At 38.5% G+C, this 18043-nt stretch overlaps 1 protein-coding gene across 4 annotated transcripts in view; it reads right to left on the bottom strand.

Annotated features, from left to right (window-relative positions):
• Positions 1 to 858: 858 nt before the first annotated feature.
• Positions 859 to 18043, bottom strand: part of PAMR1 (peptidase domain containing associated with muscle regeneration 1) — a gene marked incomplete at both ends in the record, with an annotated part of 57424 nt that continues 40239 nt past the window's right edge. For 2 of the 4 annotated variants that reach the window (XM_082001095.1, XM_082001096.1), the window contains 5 exons: positions 859 to 1395; positions 2119 to 2414; positions 3809 to 4041; positions 6212 to 6278; positions 7901 to 8113. In XM_082001095.1, the coding sequence (XP_081857221.1) occupies positions 859 to 1395; positions 2119 to 2414; positions 3809 to 4041; positions 6212 to 6278; positions 7901 to 8113 (1346 nt within the window). Of the gene's footprint in view, positions 1396 to 2118; positions 2415 to 3808; positions 4042 to 6211; positions 6279 to 7900; positions 8114 to 10742; positions 10944 to 18043 lie in introns of all 4 variants that reach the window. The other 2 variants (XM_082001093.1, XM_082001094.1) reach the window with 2 other exon arrangements.

Below are 18043 nucleotides of genomic sequence, written 5' to 3'. Positions count from 1 at the left end.
GTTTTCCTGCGGTTTTCATGGAAAAATGTTTTTTAAAGTATCTTTTAGGTTTTCATCTCTTCAGAATACAAGGTGGGAGAGAACACCCGTGTACGTTTCACTGCAATGGTTCTTGTACAATAGCAGCACTGGATGTATTAAGAAAAAAAAAATCTTTTTATTTATGTAGTAATTGAATTTTGTGCTAACTCTGCCTTTCAGTGTGCCTGAAGAGTCCCAAGTGAGAGTTATATGCAGGGGCATAAGACAAGAGAGTCATATTCAAGAGTCATAAGACAGGGGCAGTAGAGAGTGACACAGATAAAGCAACAAGTAATGTAAATAATGTCACACGTGGGTGTGTAGGTTAGAAAAAACAAACCATGGTTTATTTAAATGTGTAAAGTACTTAGGAGGGTAAAAGATTACATTGTACTATGGCAATATAGACAGCACATACCATAACAAGCTCATCCATCATAATGAATTCAGGTTACTCTTTCCAGCCTCCTAATCTGCTTAGTCACACAGATCTTTGGGAGAGGCTTGCTGTCGCTTTCTCTAGGGGACTCCACACTACAAATTAATTTCAATCAGAATTTGCTGTCTTTTTTCTGTATGTCAGATCAGGAGCAGAGCATCATCCTTCCACAAGGGGAGACAGGCAAAATATGGCAAAACTTCTCATGCACTAAGACCCTCTGTCATGGGTTACTTAAAAGTAGCCTAATGGAACATCTGATCCTAGGGCAAATTACCAGGCTGTCTGCCTTAACCTTATCCCAGATATGGCTCATCACTGGGATGAGAAGCCTAAAGTAGCAGAGACTGAGAGAGATATTATGATAGTTAGAAAACGCCATTTCCAGACACGGCTTTTTATTTCAGGTTCTTCTCAATCCAGTCTTTGAAGGGAAGAGCTTTAGTGTAGCCACTGTAGAGTTCTAGGCTGCAAGTTTTATCATAACCCCAGCTCACTAATCCCATCAGGTGCCACCTTAGCTCAGGAGATGCTTTTCCTGGTAAAGTTATGGCTGCAATCCCACCAGTCTCAGCAGGGCAGATATTAGAAAAGGCTGAGTGGTCTTGCTTGGCACAGAACATGCTGTCAGTGATGCTGACTTGTATCCCATTATCCTCATACTGTTGCTCACACAACAGTGAATCCACCATCCGAACAGCTCCCATGCGGATTGTGTCATTCTTGTATCCAGGATCTTTAATGTCAGCCAATACCTTCCAGCCAGTAACCATTATTTTTAAATCCTCTGTGGATGCAGTCAAGTCATGAGAAGATGACAAGCAAATGGGTTGAACACGACTGCTGATTCTGGCTTTGTCCAAGAGTTTTATGATAGCTATGTCAGAATCAAGTAATATAGGGTCATAATTGGGATGCACTATGATGGCAGAAATCTGAGGAGGAAACAGAGTAGGAAGAATTGTAGAATTAACAGCAATGGCAAGTCAGCAACACTCTTTCCATACTACTATAATACATGTTAGTTTATTTTGCATAGTTGTCCTCTACCCTCCATTCCCAAATTATTCTTTCACCACTCCAGAAGAAGAGACGCGCAGCCAAAATTGCTATATTTGTCCTCATTTTGACTTCAACCTTTCTAGTTCTACATGAAGACAACAAACAACTCTGGTGAGCCTGAGGTGCTATTTCTGGAGCTGGAGTCAGACATAAACTTCTTTTGAGTTTAGAGCTGTACAGCCTTGGGGCTGAGATGTGAAATGCACTCATGGCATCAAACCAGGATCCAGAGCACAAGTGTTTCCCTCATAAATTATGCTGATCACTTTTGACAGTAGCTGGCATCTCTCCTACTTTTTTTCTGGCAATACCACTCAAGACATTATGGCCTATGGAATCTGAGCTGTTTGCTTAGTGATCTGTGTTAGGGGGTGAACGTACAAGTAGGACAATGTCAAGGGAATTGAATGAACTACAGCATGTGCCTTCCTTGTGCCATGACAGTTCTGTCAGTTGAATCTCTAGATACACATTTCAAAGAAGACTATGTAAAACAATATATTGGTCAAAGGATAATCTTTTTCTCCCCATGCAAGACAGATGTGATAAGCATCTGTCTGTGCTCATCATTTTCCACTCCCAGCAGACCTACTTACCCGCAGGTTCTGGATGGCCTTTTCATCCCTGTCATCGTCTCTGTAGAATTTCCCCAGAACAACCTTGAGTTCTGCTGTCTTGAGCACAATGGTCTTGCCCAGGTCAGTGACGCAATGAGCTGCCACCACCACAGTGCGCTCGTTCACCAGGGCCCCACTGCAGATAAGGATCCAGGCCCCTTTCCGGAGACTGTTCTCCTTTACCCCGTTAACTGTCCGATATATTGCTGCTTGCCAAGGCCACCTGGTAGAGGTCACTGTCTTCTGAAAGGTGATGTTTTCTGCTTTTCCACAGACTGAGGAAACATGAACCAAGAATGAGGTAATGCTTTTTCCTCACCAAAGAATCTGAATATCACTCTTGATTCCTGCTTAGGATGTGCCAAAAGAAACCAAACTGCAATGGTTAGCATGAGGGACAGCTTTCTAATTAATCTCTGTCTCCAACCTGCAAAATTATAATATAAGAGTATTTCATATAGCTTTTTTAAAAAAAAAAACATTCAATTTTTCCATTGTTTATCTGAATTTCTGGCTGAAGTAGGAATGTGGATTTAGCACTTGAGCAGGTAAATTTTCATGACAGCCTTATCAAGCTGCACTATAATGAGATGACTGCATAAAGAAATGGAAAGAACAACTCTGATTCTTGCTTATAATAAAACGCTGTAAAGCAGCACACTAAAACTCACCCTAAGCAGTCACAGAGTAATTGTAAGGTCCTCGCCTAGAACTGACCTTATCACAGAAGAGTTCATGCCTATGAGAACAGACTTGTCTTGCAACAAGAACCTTGATGCAAATGCATCTCTAACAACAGCCAACCTGGGGAAAAGAAAAAGCTCTGCCCTGTTCTAGGAATATATTACCTGGGCTCAGACCTGGGGTAAAACCTCCTGTATTAGGAAAGGTTTACTTCAGTGGAAAGAGTTACATCATGTGGTCACATTTCTTTTAGTCTCCCTTAGGACATTTTTTTTCCCTGGGATGTCTTGTGTGCATGTCCATAGTGAAAGGGATTGAATGGAATACTTTTCAATACATGAGATGATCTGAAAGCAAGACCACAAACAAGAAATCTAAATGTTTGCTTGATGTTAGGATCTACTTTTCACAGTTTGCCTGGTGTCAGTAGTGGATTGTACCAAATCTTGTGATGTTCCTATCCTGACTTGCCCAGTGCACTAGCTCTGGATAAGATTTTATCTGGACTTACAGTTTGCAATATGAAATCTTCCTTAGCAGGGTGTATTAAAGGAAGAACCTCTTTAAAATGCAGACTCTCCATTCTATTGCATAAACTTTGATGTTTTTGTCAGCTGTGTGCCAAAGTATAGAGATGAAAGAAAAATCACATTTGCAGTAAGTAATACAGGAAAACATGAAGTGATAGTAGGAAAATATTTTCAAATTAGGAGAAAAACTCACTACACCTTTTGCTCAATAAAAGAGTAGAAAAATTGATGGCAAATTAGAGTGCTGAAACCTTGATCCCTTTGCCATCAACTGCACAAGTTTTACTGATGGATACAAAAAGCCATATATCCTCCAAGTTTTATTGTTCTTGTCTCCCAGCTGGAAGCACAGCCAGCCTACACCACTGGGACTCCCTAATTTTCTAAGATGAATACACATCCTGATCCCCCATCAACCTAGAGTTGTATGCATTTTTTTTCCCTTGGAGACTCACTTGGAATACACACAGGGGCTCTCCCACTCCATTTTCCTGTCTTCAGACAAGTCCTCCTGCTGCTACCCAGGCGGCGGTAAAAAGGAGAAATGCACTCATACTGAAGCTGAGTGTGCAGATGTTGGTACCCTGGGGGCAGGTCTCCAAATGGCAGTGCTGGCTTCTTGGTTGGATAGATTTCAAGCTTTCGCTTGCTGAATGCAGATGAGTAAAGTTGATGCAAAGGTGTTTCCCTGTTTCAAGGCACAAAGAACACAAGGTAATAATAATAATAATAATAATAATAATAATAATAATAATAATAATAATAATAATAATAATAATAATGCCATCATTACCATAGCTTTATCACCAACTGTGTTAAGTATCATTTAAAAGCATATTAACTTTGCTTGTCAAATAGTAAGGCAAAAATATCGTTCCAACATAGTTTAGCAATACTCCCACTTACATCCCAGCTATTTTATTTACATATATACATGTACACATATATAAATACACATATGTTTACAAATTTATTATTTGTGTCTCTTTTTTTTTCATTTTACAGTTTCTGGATTGCAACCAGTTGCCTCAGTTTTTGCCATCCGCAAAAGGATTGAGATACCATGTTTTTAAATAAAGAAATTACACTGGAAGTTGGTATTGACATAATTAATTCTCACTAGAGAGGAGTTAGGCACATGTTTTCTCTAGTGAACATTTTAATAGGTAGTATTAGGAATTGATTCAGATTAAATGATAAAGTTGCTTGATTTAGCAATTAACAGAGATAATTGCCTCACCATAGAGATCTCATAATTGCAATAATCACTAAGCTTCCATTTAGAAATTGTACTGATTAGCTGAAACATGGCACATAATTAAAAAAAATATATGCACCAGTCTAGATATGGACCATAAGCTTGACTACAGTAATATTTAAATCTTCATCACTTAGAATGTGTCCCTTCCTCTAATGCTTAAAAGCATATATCTACAGAAAAAAACTATTTATGTCTGAAAAATTCAGCAGGAAATTAATTTCCCTTGAGATTTCTGGTAGTGCCTGCATCCAGAAAAGCCATAAGAATGTTTATTCACATGGTAATTCCATGTTTAATCACAGAGAGACATAGACTGCCTCCATCATATAGAATCTGTGAGGCGATACATAACAGCACTCAAGGAAAGTAAAGTTATTAAGAACAAAAGCAGTGGCAAGTTTCTTATATTTTGGAAGAAGGATGAGAGGTGCTGTTGTCATGCTTAGACTGCCAGGGTCCCATTCCCTACTTACACGTGACCTTGCAATATTGCATAATCCACACTTTGCCTCACTATTAATCTATGAAATGGAGATTCTACTTCAAGGGATAAAAACAGTCCACAAACATGAGATGCCATCATGATGCTATGGAGGTGGGAGCATGTATGCATTCTCATACAGCTGGTGTTAATATCTGAAACATTTGCCATAAAAAGACCTGTGTTGAAAAGTGAATTGAGAAATTTAAGCAAGAAAAATCCCTTTATGGCTACTAAAGCCTCCTGATGGCTTCTCAGGGCCATCCCTATAATCATACATCACAGAGGTGGAGAGGGGGAGAGTATTTCGGAAGTATGTGCTTGCCTTGTTCCTAAAGTCTTGTCTAAGCATCTGCTACTGGCCATTGCCAGAGGCAGGATATGGCTTGAGCTGGACCTTTATTCTGACCTGGTATGGCTGTTCTTAAGACCAAAGGTGAGGACAGTTCTTGCACTGCATCTAAAAATAAATGAATCAGGTACCCAAAAAAAACCCAAACCTGAAATAAGAAAGTACTACTCGGACAAAAATGAACCTGAACATTGCAGCATAACTAATTCAGATTGGGCTTATTTCAAGAAATCAGCAGAAGTGTAAGCCCACACAGGGTCCAATCTTTCATTCCTTTCACCCCACCTAGTCTACTTCCTCCTGTCCCACATGTCCACCCCAAACTCAACTTCCTATCAGTTGTTCTACGTTGCTTTGGATGGTGAAACTTAATAGGAGCAAATTACATTGTTATATCCCCTTCTCTCCTTGTGCTCTCCCCATTCATTTCTTCACTAAGATAGTACATGTTCATATTTTAAGACACATCATTAGCCCCAAGGAGCTGTTCTCAGACTGTTCTCATAGCTTGTCACAAGCTTACAGGCCTAATTCTGGCATTCTCTTGCACATCTCTAACGGCATTGCTTCCTGGCTGCCTCTAGCAGCTTGCAAACGCATGCTAAATCAGACCGCCCCTCCCAGCAGCTCTCATTGCTCAGTTATCAGCGGAGTTGTAGGAGTGGCTGCTCAAGCAGGCTAAACACACAGGGTGGAAAGGAGAGGAGGGTGAAAAGCAATCACATTTTTTTCTTTAAAGCGTAGTTGAGATATTGCAGTCTCACCTTGACTGAACCTGCATTGGAAGCACTTTCTGTCTCACCAGGTCAGAGATCTTTGGCTCTCTGCAGGCTAGAAAAAATACAATGTTGCACAGTACTTTTCCACATTCACAGCTCAAATGTTACGGTTCATACACATTTCCACTCTTTCCTCTCACTAGCTAAAGCGGACTGGATTAAGAAAAGAGACAGTAAATTATGTGCATTAAAATAAAGATAGGTCCTAAAACATAAAGCCTTAGAAAAATACTTCCCCACAGATTGCTAGATCTATCCCACTGACAACAGTGGAAGCAACTGAGTGTCTTCTGCACTGGTACTTTCAGCCATGAAGGAAGATTTGTCCATCAGTATGGCTGAATGCCAGATTTACGCCACTACAGCTGATGGTTTGGAATCGGAGCAAAGTTTTGCAATAATGGAATTATATAAAAAATACTTAATTTCCATCTGTGTAGCCACACACAGCTAATCCCAGTGACTCGGCATACAGAGAAAGGCTGCACGATGTTACAGACTTCTAAGATTCTGTTTGCTTGTGCATCCATTGGAAGGGAGCTGGAGACTCTGATTCAAAGGAACACCTCAGAGTTATCTGAATGTGCACAAAATAACAGAAGGGAGATCCAGGATTTCTAATTTTGCATATTTGGTTTATTTACTTTAAGAGCAGGATAAAATATTCAGGTTTATCAGTTCCAGTAACTCTGCCAGGATCTCCTTCTTGCTGCGCACAGTGGAAGAAAAGGAATCTTGCAGGATGTATTTTATCTGTATGCCTGAGCACTTTTATTCTGTGGGATCTAACAATAGCCAGCTCTTTCTGATTACTGTATATGTTAACCTTTATGTCACTATCAAAGTTAACATCAATAAAGATGCTTTCCACAAATGATTATACACTTCAGGGAGAGAGTATTTCCATCTAAAATAACAGAATAAAGCAAATTACCCAAGGGACAGACATATTTTCTTATATTATCATTACTTCAGTTAAAAAAAATCCATTAAAATATGTGTCAAACAACTGCTTTGGGAAAATTAATTTGGCAGTTCCCCAGACCAAATTCATTTATCCATTCAGGGTTTCAGACATGCTTAGAGTAGCTCCAGGTCAACAGCATAATTCCCTTTCTAGCAAAGCATTTAAAGATGTGTTTCAGTGTTTTGATGAAACATTTCAAGCATGTCCTCAACTGGTTTTCTGAACCAAACCTTCAAGGCTGCAATCTACAGGCTTGGCCTTTTACACTCATGACTGGTACCATTGACTTAAAAGGATTGTGAGAGGAGAGCTGGGCCCTGTGACAGCAACTCTGATGATACTATCATCAAAATCAATTTAATCATTCAAATCTGAATGATTATTTCCTTCTATTTCAGTTCCCTTCTGATTGTCTTTGGTTTTGATCTTACATAGGTTTGATCCTAGACTGAGAGTAATAAGGGTCTTAGGGAACACTCCTTTCCATGTTTAAAGATGGAATCATCTTCTGGAATTGCTGGCATCTTCTCTGGCTGAGTTTAGCAGTCAGTAGAGCTGGCAAACTACCAATCTATCAGTATCAGGTGTCAGTCAGATGGTTTATTCTTAGGGAAAATGATTGTTTGGTGAGTATAAATTATATAAAACAAACTCCAGTAAAACCATAGCAGCTTTTGTGAGTTGTGGTAAAAAAGATTCTAAACTACCTTTTATGCAGATTGGCTGCTTCCCTGACCATTCTCCATCATCTTGGCAGGTCCTCTGTTCATTCCCACTAAGAACATATGAGTTGTTACAAAAGAAAGCAATGACTGTGCCAATTTTTGCATAGCGTCCATTCAAAAGCCCAGTGTCTTCTACTACTCTTCTGTAGCCATTGAGTGGGCCACCAGGATCTGAGCAGTTTTTTTCATCTAGAACTAACAATAGGGGAAAAAAATAGTAACCATTTTATCAAGTTCACAGCATTATTTTCACCCATCAGACTGCTTGGCATTTCATTCAGATGTTACTACACAATCTACACTTTATTAAAGATACCTTTTCAAGACTCATCTGGGATATCTTTCTTCAAAAAGCTCAAAAATTAAAGAAGAAATTATAATATACAGATGTCTTTATAATACACACTTTACTCTTCACTGAAAGTGTAAGATTCTCAAATTGTTAAAAAGACCTTAAAACAGAGCGGACAATCCTGAAAAAGAACTTTGACTTTACATGATGTTAATGTCCCATTAACATTAACAGGGCTACTTCAAGAGCGTAAAAGGATGCACTGGAACTATTTGCAGAAAACAGGCCCTTGGTGTTCTTTTCCCTTTTCTGTACTTTCAATACTTCACTGGACTTGGATAATAAAACTAGACTACTTAAATTTAGATTTTATGTTTGGTTGCATTTTGGTTTCTTAGCACTGAGAGAGACCTCAATAATCCAGGGAAATATGGGAATTGAAAGAGAACATATAGATAAATATATTTACTGATACTGATACAAAAATTTCACGTGGAAATCTTACTCATGCTAGGTTCTGCTTATAAAACCTTTTACTTCATCCGTCCCAATATTTTCTCCTTCTTTTTACTTGTTGTTGTGTTTTTTTCTGTCAATAAATTTTTGGCCTAAGCCTGGATGACAGTATTCCCTATGTGATGCTAATAAATGCTTTTCCCTATGTTTTTCACTCCTCTGTTCTTTCTAGGTAGCAGCTGGAAAGGTACTTTTTTTCCCTTTGGATTTCATCTCAGTTTTCTTATCAGACTGACAGTAACATGCAAGTCTGTTTAATTCCTCTGTCTGATGTCTCATTGCATGATAACCAGTGAACATCTAGTTTAGACAGCTAATGTTGATTATCCTCTGATTATGGAGGGCTGAGAAGACTGAGACATACCAACTGACCAGAAACGACCTCTTCATGTTACTGCTTCAGACTTGGCTGTGGGCTGAGCCTCAATTCACAAAAGCACCAATACATAACAAAGCACTCAAACATTTATTTAAAACCCTGTGAAGTCAGCACAGTAACAGTGCATAGGTATGGCCCTGTCCTGTTCACATATCCTCATGTCACCAGGCAGAGCCCAGCTCAACAACACATGTAAGCACATAGCTAAGCGTAACAGTACAAGTTCAATGAAGAACATATGCTCTTGTCATTGAGTATATAATTCAAGATAAGCATATATTTCAGTGCTTTCTTTAACAACACTGGATGTTAGCATATACTAAAGGTTATATATGTACTTAAATACTTTTCCACATGAGTCATATTCACTAAACAAAGAGGACATCTGAACTTCCTCTCAACCAGGAGAAGGGAGAAGCAGAGCCCTGTCTCCTTTTAATTTGGCTCAATTTTTCTTCTCTGTGTCTCACAGGCTCTCTCACTTGTGAACCACAAGTGACTGTTAACTTGACAGCAGCTAAAGACTACAGGGAATGACCCGCAGTATAATGCTTTATTTGCAAGTTGCTTTCTACACTGATCTACATCTGATGAACGGAGTCATCCAGTAAGTCAATGAAGGCTGCCTCTTATTTCATCCTATGCCTATCAGTAACTTGAACAGTAATTCTCTTCTTCCCTAAGCTCAGGGTTATTTTTGATGGATTAAAAACAAAGAGAAAACATCTGGGAAGAAGAGACCCAAATTACACCACCTAGCACTTCAGTGACAGCCAAGTCGAGAGACAAGTCCTTCAATAGATCTTTAGCCAGGGACATCATGCAGCAGACACTTTAGCACAATCCTGGTATTACATTTACTGCAACTGGAGACATTCTCTTTAGATATAAAAATGCCTATTGCTTGCTCTTTCAGATGAACTTACATACAGTTGTTTCACAACACTGCCTTCAAATTTACATTGTTTGCCACACAACATTTGTAATAGCACTTTTCCAATTGATACAAATTATTCTGGAATATGAAAATAAAATTGTGCAATACAAAACAACTAAAGAAAAATTAAGTCTGTTTGGATGAGAAGAAGGGTCTTGGAATTTCACAGCTGAATCAATGTGAATGGTAGGCATGTCACCTTGCACAGCCAGAATGAATGGAAATTTCTCTTCTATCAGTTTTTCTCTAGGATGGGAATTCTGTTGAAATAAGAGTCTAGTTTTCATGCAGTAAGCCCCTAATCACCTCCATAGAGTGCACCAGACTTCTGCAGAGAAAATATCAGGTATATAGTAATGGAAGTAGCTATTCATTGTTGCACAATATGTCCCTCATTTTGGTTTCAGTCCTAGACATTTTCAGTCTGTGTGTAAGAAGGATGTATGCCTAAAGTCTTTGAGGAAATTATTTTTCAGTCATTTGACATTTCAGTCAGACCTTTATTTAAGCAAGTCTTGCAGGCTTGGGCTCCAGCAGAGTAAAATAACAATCCCTACTGCTTCTTAAAGACAGGAAGACAAAAGAACATCATGTTAAGCCATGGATCTACCAAATTTCAAATGAGACTTGGATATTCTAGTTTCATGTGAATACATTGGCCGAAATTTTTGATAAGAATCAAAACTTAAAGTGACCTTACCACATTCAGGATGATGTGTTGACCAAATCCCATCAAGCTGACAGTAGGCAATACGGCTGCCTTTTAAGCTGTAACCTGCGTTGCACTTGAAGTAAACCTGGGCCCCGTATTTAAAGTCATCTCCTTCCACAATACCATGAGCAGGAGCACCTGGAGTCCTACACATCACCACTGACAGTTCAGATATTTCAAAAAAATCCACTTTATTACAAAAACAGGACTGTGTTAGGATGATTCTTTATTTAGAACATTGAAAAACCAATTAAAATGGGCACAGGAGTCAAAATTACATGACAGGTATATGCCTATTTTTAGAAAGTTCTACACACACTTACATATAAGCCACTTCTCAAAACATATCTGGATCCATTCAGTTTAATGGGATTACTCAGAAGTGTGAAGTGATCATGTGCATAAGTGTTTGTGTCATTAGGGCTCATTTGCTCAAAATACTAGTACTTGAAGGACTTTCCATCTTAAGAGGGGTTTTGAATGAACTACCATGCTTGGTCAAGAAAAAATTAGATCCTTAAAAGCCTTATATTGTATTTTTTTAAAATTTTTCTTTCCATTTTTATATAGGTTTTCAGATAACCTCACTGAAATATTAAAACATCATTATTTGTGTAGATCAAATAATATCATAATGACATTAAAAAGGAACCTTGATATTTACCAAACTGTGATATTTACCCTTTCCACAGGGTTTGCTCTATTGTGAAAATACTTACAAACAATGGTTTATTTAACTACTACAAGTAGTAAACATTAGATTAAACATCGTAAGCAAAATTTCTCTGAGAGTATCAAACCAGCCATACTAAACCAGAACAAAGGTCCATCCAGCACAGAAACCTGTCTTCAACAGTGGTAATCATTAAATTTGATGGAAGGAATATGAAAACAGAGCAAGTCTATAGAATACTTTCCCAGCATATTCTGGCAACATTCAGCAATCTGGGCCTCAAGGACTACCTGAACTACAATGATATTTTTGGTATAACATACCCTGGTGACTTATTTCTTTTTAACACTAATTTGTCTGAGTATTTTCTAAACTCAACTACATACTCGGTGTTCACCATATCCTGTGGCAATGAGTTCTACAGACTAAGTGTTGTGTGAAAAATACACTGCCTTATTTGGTTTCTAGCCTGCCACCTGATAATTCCATTTGATGCTTTGCTTTCTCCATTATGAGAGACAGAGAACATCCATGCCCTATTCACCTTCTCCAACTCACTTTTTAAGACCAGTTTTCTGTCTGTAGAAATTACAACAATGTAGGAAACACAGGTTTTAGTATCTACACAGTTATCCATCTGTCTGTGTCTCTGACTTTGCCTGGCCATTCATTGTGGAAAACTGCATAGGAAAGGATTCAGTGCAAGATTTAGATATGCTTATGGGTTTTTTACTTGGGAGCTGTGGTACTAAGATAAATAGATGAATGCTAAAGAGATCACCTGTACTTTACGCTTTTAGTATTTAACTTTTTCTGTTTTGCCTCATAGCTAGCTGCTTACTAACTACAGGCAAATTTTGATCCTTACACTTCCAGAGAAAAAACTTTTCTAAGGCCTTAGCCCTGTAATCCTTACACAGAACACACATGAAGGCATCTATTTATATGGATTGTGAACCATCCAATTTTTCACATAAGGAAGAGATTCTTGAGAAGCAGTCCTGAAGCAGCAGCATTCACAAAAACAAGGCTCTGCAGAAATTCATCTCATTTTATGGATTACTACAAACATGAAACAATGAGTCGGTAGAATCATTTGTGCACTAGTAAGCACAAGCCTTGGAAAGAAAAACTGTCTAACATTTAAGCATTAGAGAAGGGCCCAGACTCACTGCTCCAAATCAAAACACATCCAGTTAGGGGACCTCAACATTTCCTCTTGGCTGCAAGTGTTCTGCATCAGTGTCATCTTTAGCAAAAGAATAATGACAAAAATTGAAGAAAATTAATTCCTAGCCCTTAACATTTCTCATGTGAAATACAGACACACATACATATACATGCATATATAGGTGCATATGTGTATACACAAGCACATACATAAATGAAAGGGAAATAATGGGAGCATAGACTTTCTATGTGTTTTAAATTCTCAGAACACTTTTCTTCCCAGTCATGATCTTTGTATTCCCAGTCACTCTCTCCATATCTTTCTCTGAACAGCAATTCATTTCACTATATTTCTCTCTTTCAATGTAAAGTCACACTCAGCTTGCCAAATGAGTAAAGATGATGATTAGAAACATCTGTGCACCACTCAGTTCTCCTTTTCATCATAAATATATGTTTTCTGTTTTTCCTGTGGTCCAGTTCAGCTCTGCAGAACAAATGTTTTGGTGCTTTTGTGTTCTATGTCCATCCTGGAAAAAATGTCACCAAGCTACACTTACTTTTTTTTCCACAAACTCTAAGTATCTCTTCTTGTTTGGTCTCCTAAGTGAATAAGATATTTAGATATTTCTAGTCCTTTTGATTTTCTGTGGTTGCCAGACTTTTTTTAGATTCTCTGTGCCAGTGTGAACCAGCTGGAACAACTCGGGTTTTTTATGATGTAAATTCAGTGTTTTGTGCACAGATTCATTTAGTATGGGAACTATGGCCTAGAGTAGAGGATATGGAGGCAGAAGGTAGTGAGATCTAACAATAGCTATAGAAGTGTGTCCATGGGTAAGTTGCTTCATCTGCTGTATCTAACAAATGAGAGCACTCTTTTCCTCACAGGGATGTTATAAGCATTAGCTCATACCCACTTGTTTCACAGAGTCACGTGGAGTTTCTCTGATGGCAAAACGGCTAAGTATTATTAATAGACATGTCCCTTTTATTCCCCATGCTTTTATCTACTGGTTGTCTCTTCTCTTGTAATGGCCTGTTCTTTAAAATTTGCCACTGGAGCACAGCCATTCATTTTATTTTTCCTTTGGATCATTTTGTAAGCTCATTCTTTCTCTCTACAAATTAAATGTAGTTTTGAATCTTGAGATGTTCCCTGTATCTCAGTACCACAGCTGAGCTCTCTGTTTTCAGCTATATTATCTACCCTGAAAGTCACATACAGTTACTCTAGTACCTGCCTCTACTGCTTTGGTTTGAGCTGTATAGCTTTCTTAACTCTTCAGTTTGACTTTAAACCCTTTTACCTAATATGTTTCAGGCAGCTCTTCTGCACCTTTTCATTTTACTTGTGAACACTTCAGGCAATGGAGTTTTGAACAGTTTTTGTGAAGGGAATCCTAGCCCCTGTGTGCTTCATCCAATTTCTTCTCTTTTTGTGGATAGCTTCCCATTAAGAGTGTGAATTTGACTGCTTCTTACATCTTTCATAATGTGCAGTATATTCCACTGAATTTTAGGACAGCCTACTTTATTTGAGATATTTTATTGAAGTCTTTCAACATTCTCTCTTGGTGTATGACTATATCCAACTCTCCAACAGACATTTCTCAGAAGTCAAAAAGAAACGAAAAGAACATTTTGTAAATGTCATTCATACCTAGCTCTGCCCTTATCTTCTGGGTACACACATTAGCCATAAAATCCAACCACCTGAACGGACCCAATTCTCTTCAGTTTCTAAGCTCTCTTAAGACATTTGATATGATTTCATATTCCCTTGCCTAGGCAGGATGGGCCTGATCCTGCCATCTACTGAGTATTTCTGAATATCAGTCCTCCTTCTTTCTGTGGTCCAGCTTTCACAGTCATGAGGTCACAGCCCTCGCCCACCCACGGCCATCCCCATTCCACCTTGTACCCACCCCCCGCTGTACCTCTGCCTGGTCTAGCCTGACTGCTACAGCAGAGACAGGGCTATGAGCCATTTGCACAGAACTTCCTTGGGAAAGCAGGTGGTGGGCTGGCCAGGGGCCAAGCTCACCAAGCTCAAGCCCAAGCTCTGCGAGCTCAAGCCCAGACTCCATGGGCTTGAACCGTTCCTAGGCCACTAGCTAGAATGCTCTGCTCCACATGAAATAAATGATTCCTACTGCCCTGTGACTCTGGCTTCCTACCTTTAAGGTGTCTAAGGACAAGCGTCATTTGTGCTGTGTTTGGCTAATAGCATTACTTCCCCATAGCAAAATGAGAGAGGAAGGAGTAGGAAAATCTGTCTTGATAACCCATGGGAGGACTTTCTCATTGACACAGCAGTGGTTAAAGAAAGAACTGTCATCCATAGGTCTTATCCTACCTAAAGGCCTTTTCAACATTTCCCTAGTGTTAGTGCAATGCCCTCTGAATAGCAGTCACTGCCCAGCTTTTAATACCTTACCTTACCTTTTCTCTCAGTGCACTTTGCAAAGCAGACAAAGGAAGAAGCAAAAGACAAAGGTAGAGAGCTTCAGGCAGAATTATCTATGAAATGTACCATGAAGTCAGCAATACTCACCTGAAACTAAGATTTGAGACAATCCTGCCAAAATGGAACTGAGTGTCAGGATCTCAGGTGCTAGGTCTCTGCACCTTCTTCTCCACAAAGAGAAGACCAAAGCCACCAGGAACCCAGAAAATGGACTAGGTGGCTGCAAAATTCTACTATGAGGTGGTAATGCACAGCCAAATATGAAAGACATTCACTCAAGGTCTGCCAAAAGAAGTCTGAGCAACCCAGAGACCCCATGAGGGTCAGGCTGATCCCATTTTTCATGCCATGGTGTCATCACATCTATAAAGATTCTGGTGAATTTATATCTAGAAAGCAATAGGAAAACTGGAGAGATTTCATGGAAAGGTGCAACTAATGTTAGGGAAATATAATCTTGAGAGTGACTAAGAGCTGAGAATGACCACCCAGGTCATATAAAAGCTAAAAACTACAATAATCTGAAAGCTAAAAGCAGAAAGGATACAGTAAAATATTTGAAGAAAGACGAAGAGGTATATTCAGGCAGGATAAAATGAAGAACAGGAGAATTCTTACTCAAGAAAAACTTAATAAAAGTCTCCTTGACAAATGTTTGAAAGGCATAATAGAATGTAAGTGGAAATTATATGAGTCTCATCATTTGAAAATTGAAACTCCAGCTAAAAAAAAACTGGAGCAGACTTTGGAGAGAACAGGGTGGCACTAGCAAGCCCATTATGAGCCGAGAGATTTTTTTCGTTTTAATTTTTCTATATTTTGCTACACAATGTTGCTCCTGGGAAGTTAATCTATACAGGCATATAGGTAACCCTTGTCACTTAGGCAAGTTTTGGCCTGATACATCTCTGTACAGTTCATAAGAGAGTAGCGTAGGAAGGTATAAGACAAGGTGGCTACAACAGGCACCTCTGGCAGAAATGGACAATTGTGACAACCCAAGTTGTTAGAGAGAGAATGAAAAACACAGCTGCCTCAAGTGTCTATATAACAAACTCACAGATTTCTGATAAAACTTATTACCCTTCTTGCCTCTTACTTTGGTGTCTTGGAAAAAAGAAAACAACATTTCTGTCCCAGCTGAAACATTAAAATGGCTCCACATTTCACAGACAACTTTCCACAGTCTGAGAAAACTACACTAGAGAGCAGTAAGTTCCTGAATTTTTAAGTAAAATGTTATTATTATTAATTATTAATTATTATTAATAACAGTGCAAATTCCTCTTTTAAATTATATGTAAGAGACATTCCTCAGATCTGAATTATCTGCCAGTTAGAAATAGTTCTCATGCTCATTTTATCACCAGTGAGATAAATTAGATCATGTCCTGAGTTATATTTTTCGCTGTGCTTCAAGTCCTGCCTGATGGAAGTATCACTTGCTTTTGTCCCAGGGTACCTTCATTAAATGAACACCATTTTTCTGCTGCCTTCCTCTCACCCACTTCCTCATTAAATAATATATATCACCCCTCACACATATCATACATTATCTCTAAATTCTGTACAACCTTTCAATAATACATTGCATGCCTGAAATAAATCTCAGTTCTCATTGCTGGTACTAATAAAAGGTTTACATTTCCATTTTTCTCCTGCCTGAAATATTAGGTGCAAGAGATCGTAATTGTATAGCTTTGTTCTTAATTTGCTTACAGGATTTTTTAATACTGCTACTGCTAAAGAAATTTATCTTGTTGCATATTCCCAAGTCAGAGTTTGGCTTTCAGGCTGACCTGTGCTAATGTATATAGCACATTTTGACTCTCTAGTAGTGGCTCTGGAGAACATTTTTCTAGGTACTTGTCATATTGTTTTTGCATAAGGTGTGCTGGCATGCTCAGCGGAGGCCAAACACTGAAAATGGCAACAGAAACTGCACTTGGTAACAAGTAAGGGAGTAGAGCAGCTTCTGTTGTTATGAATCCTAGCATATGTCTTCTGCAGCAAGAGAGAGTGCTATGGACTTGCTTTGGGACCCTGGGTGCCACCATCCTAGCCAATCCAGTCTAATGCCTATCAGAGAAAGCCTGATAGAGACTGAAACTGAAGAAATAACTATTAAGACAACTATTTTTTATAAAATATTTTTATTCTTAAAATAATAATTAAAAAATCAAATAATTAAATAATTAATTAATTCATTGCCAGATAAATAATTAAATAAATAATTAAATAATGAAATCATTAAAATATTTTATTCTTTTATTTTATATATATTATTATTTTTCTTTTTAGAAAATAAATATTAATTAAATAATTATCCTCAGAAAGAGGACATTTTGTCAGAAGAAAGCCTAAATGACATTCTCTCATGACCCAGCATGCTGCTAAAAGCCACAGCAGCCCCTGAGCCAGAGAAATGCTGTGCAGGGAACCTCAGCATCAGGATTTTGGATCCTGAGCTTTGGGAGTTCCTGGCTGAATGGCAGTGGCTGGCAACTGCTGTAGAGGCAGAGAACCTGGAAGCCCCAGGAATCACAGCTCCAAGATGCTGTTCCTGGAGAGAGAATAACATGCAGAGTATGTGGAAGTAGGGGTTTTTTCTCTCTGATTAAGAAGATAATAACTTTTAAAAAATCCATCAGAAAATACAAATTTCTTTGCAAATTTACTGCTGTGAGACCATTCTAGCAGAAAACTCCCAGCCAGCTCTACCTACATGCACTTCATGCAGCTCACTGATATTTGCAGTCGCTGCCTATGGCCTAGCCTGCTAAAGTCAAAGTCAATAAGTGGGAAATCCCATCAGGTTTGACTTTTGGCCTGCAAGTCTCTGATTTGATCAAATTCTTTTTCTTGGTTTAACTTTTGTTTCGAGGGCAAGTCTGATTACATGACTACCTAAGTATCATTATATAACAGTTCTTAAAGCTTATAATCTCTGTATTTCCAAAGTTTTTGATAAAGTTA

The sequence above is a fragment of the Phaethon aethereus genome (genome assembly GCF_964289735.1).
Source record: "Phaethon aethereus genome assembly, chromosome: 5".
Classification (NCBI taxonomy): Eukaryota; Metazoa; Chordata; class Aves; order Phaethontiformes; family Phaethontidae; genus Phaethon; species Phaethon aethereus.
Note: the sequence above shows the minus strand (reverse complement) of the source record. Positions and strands in the feature narration are given on the sequence as shown.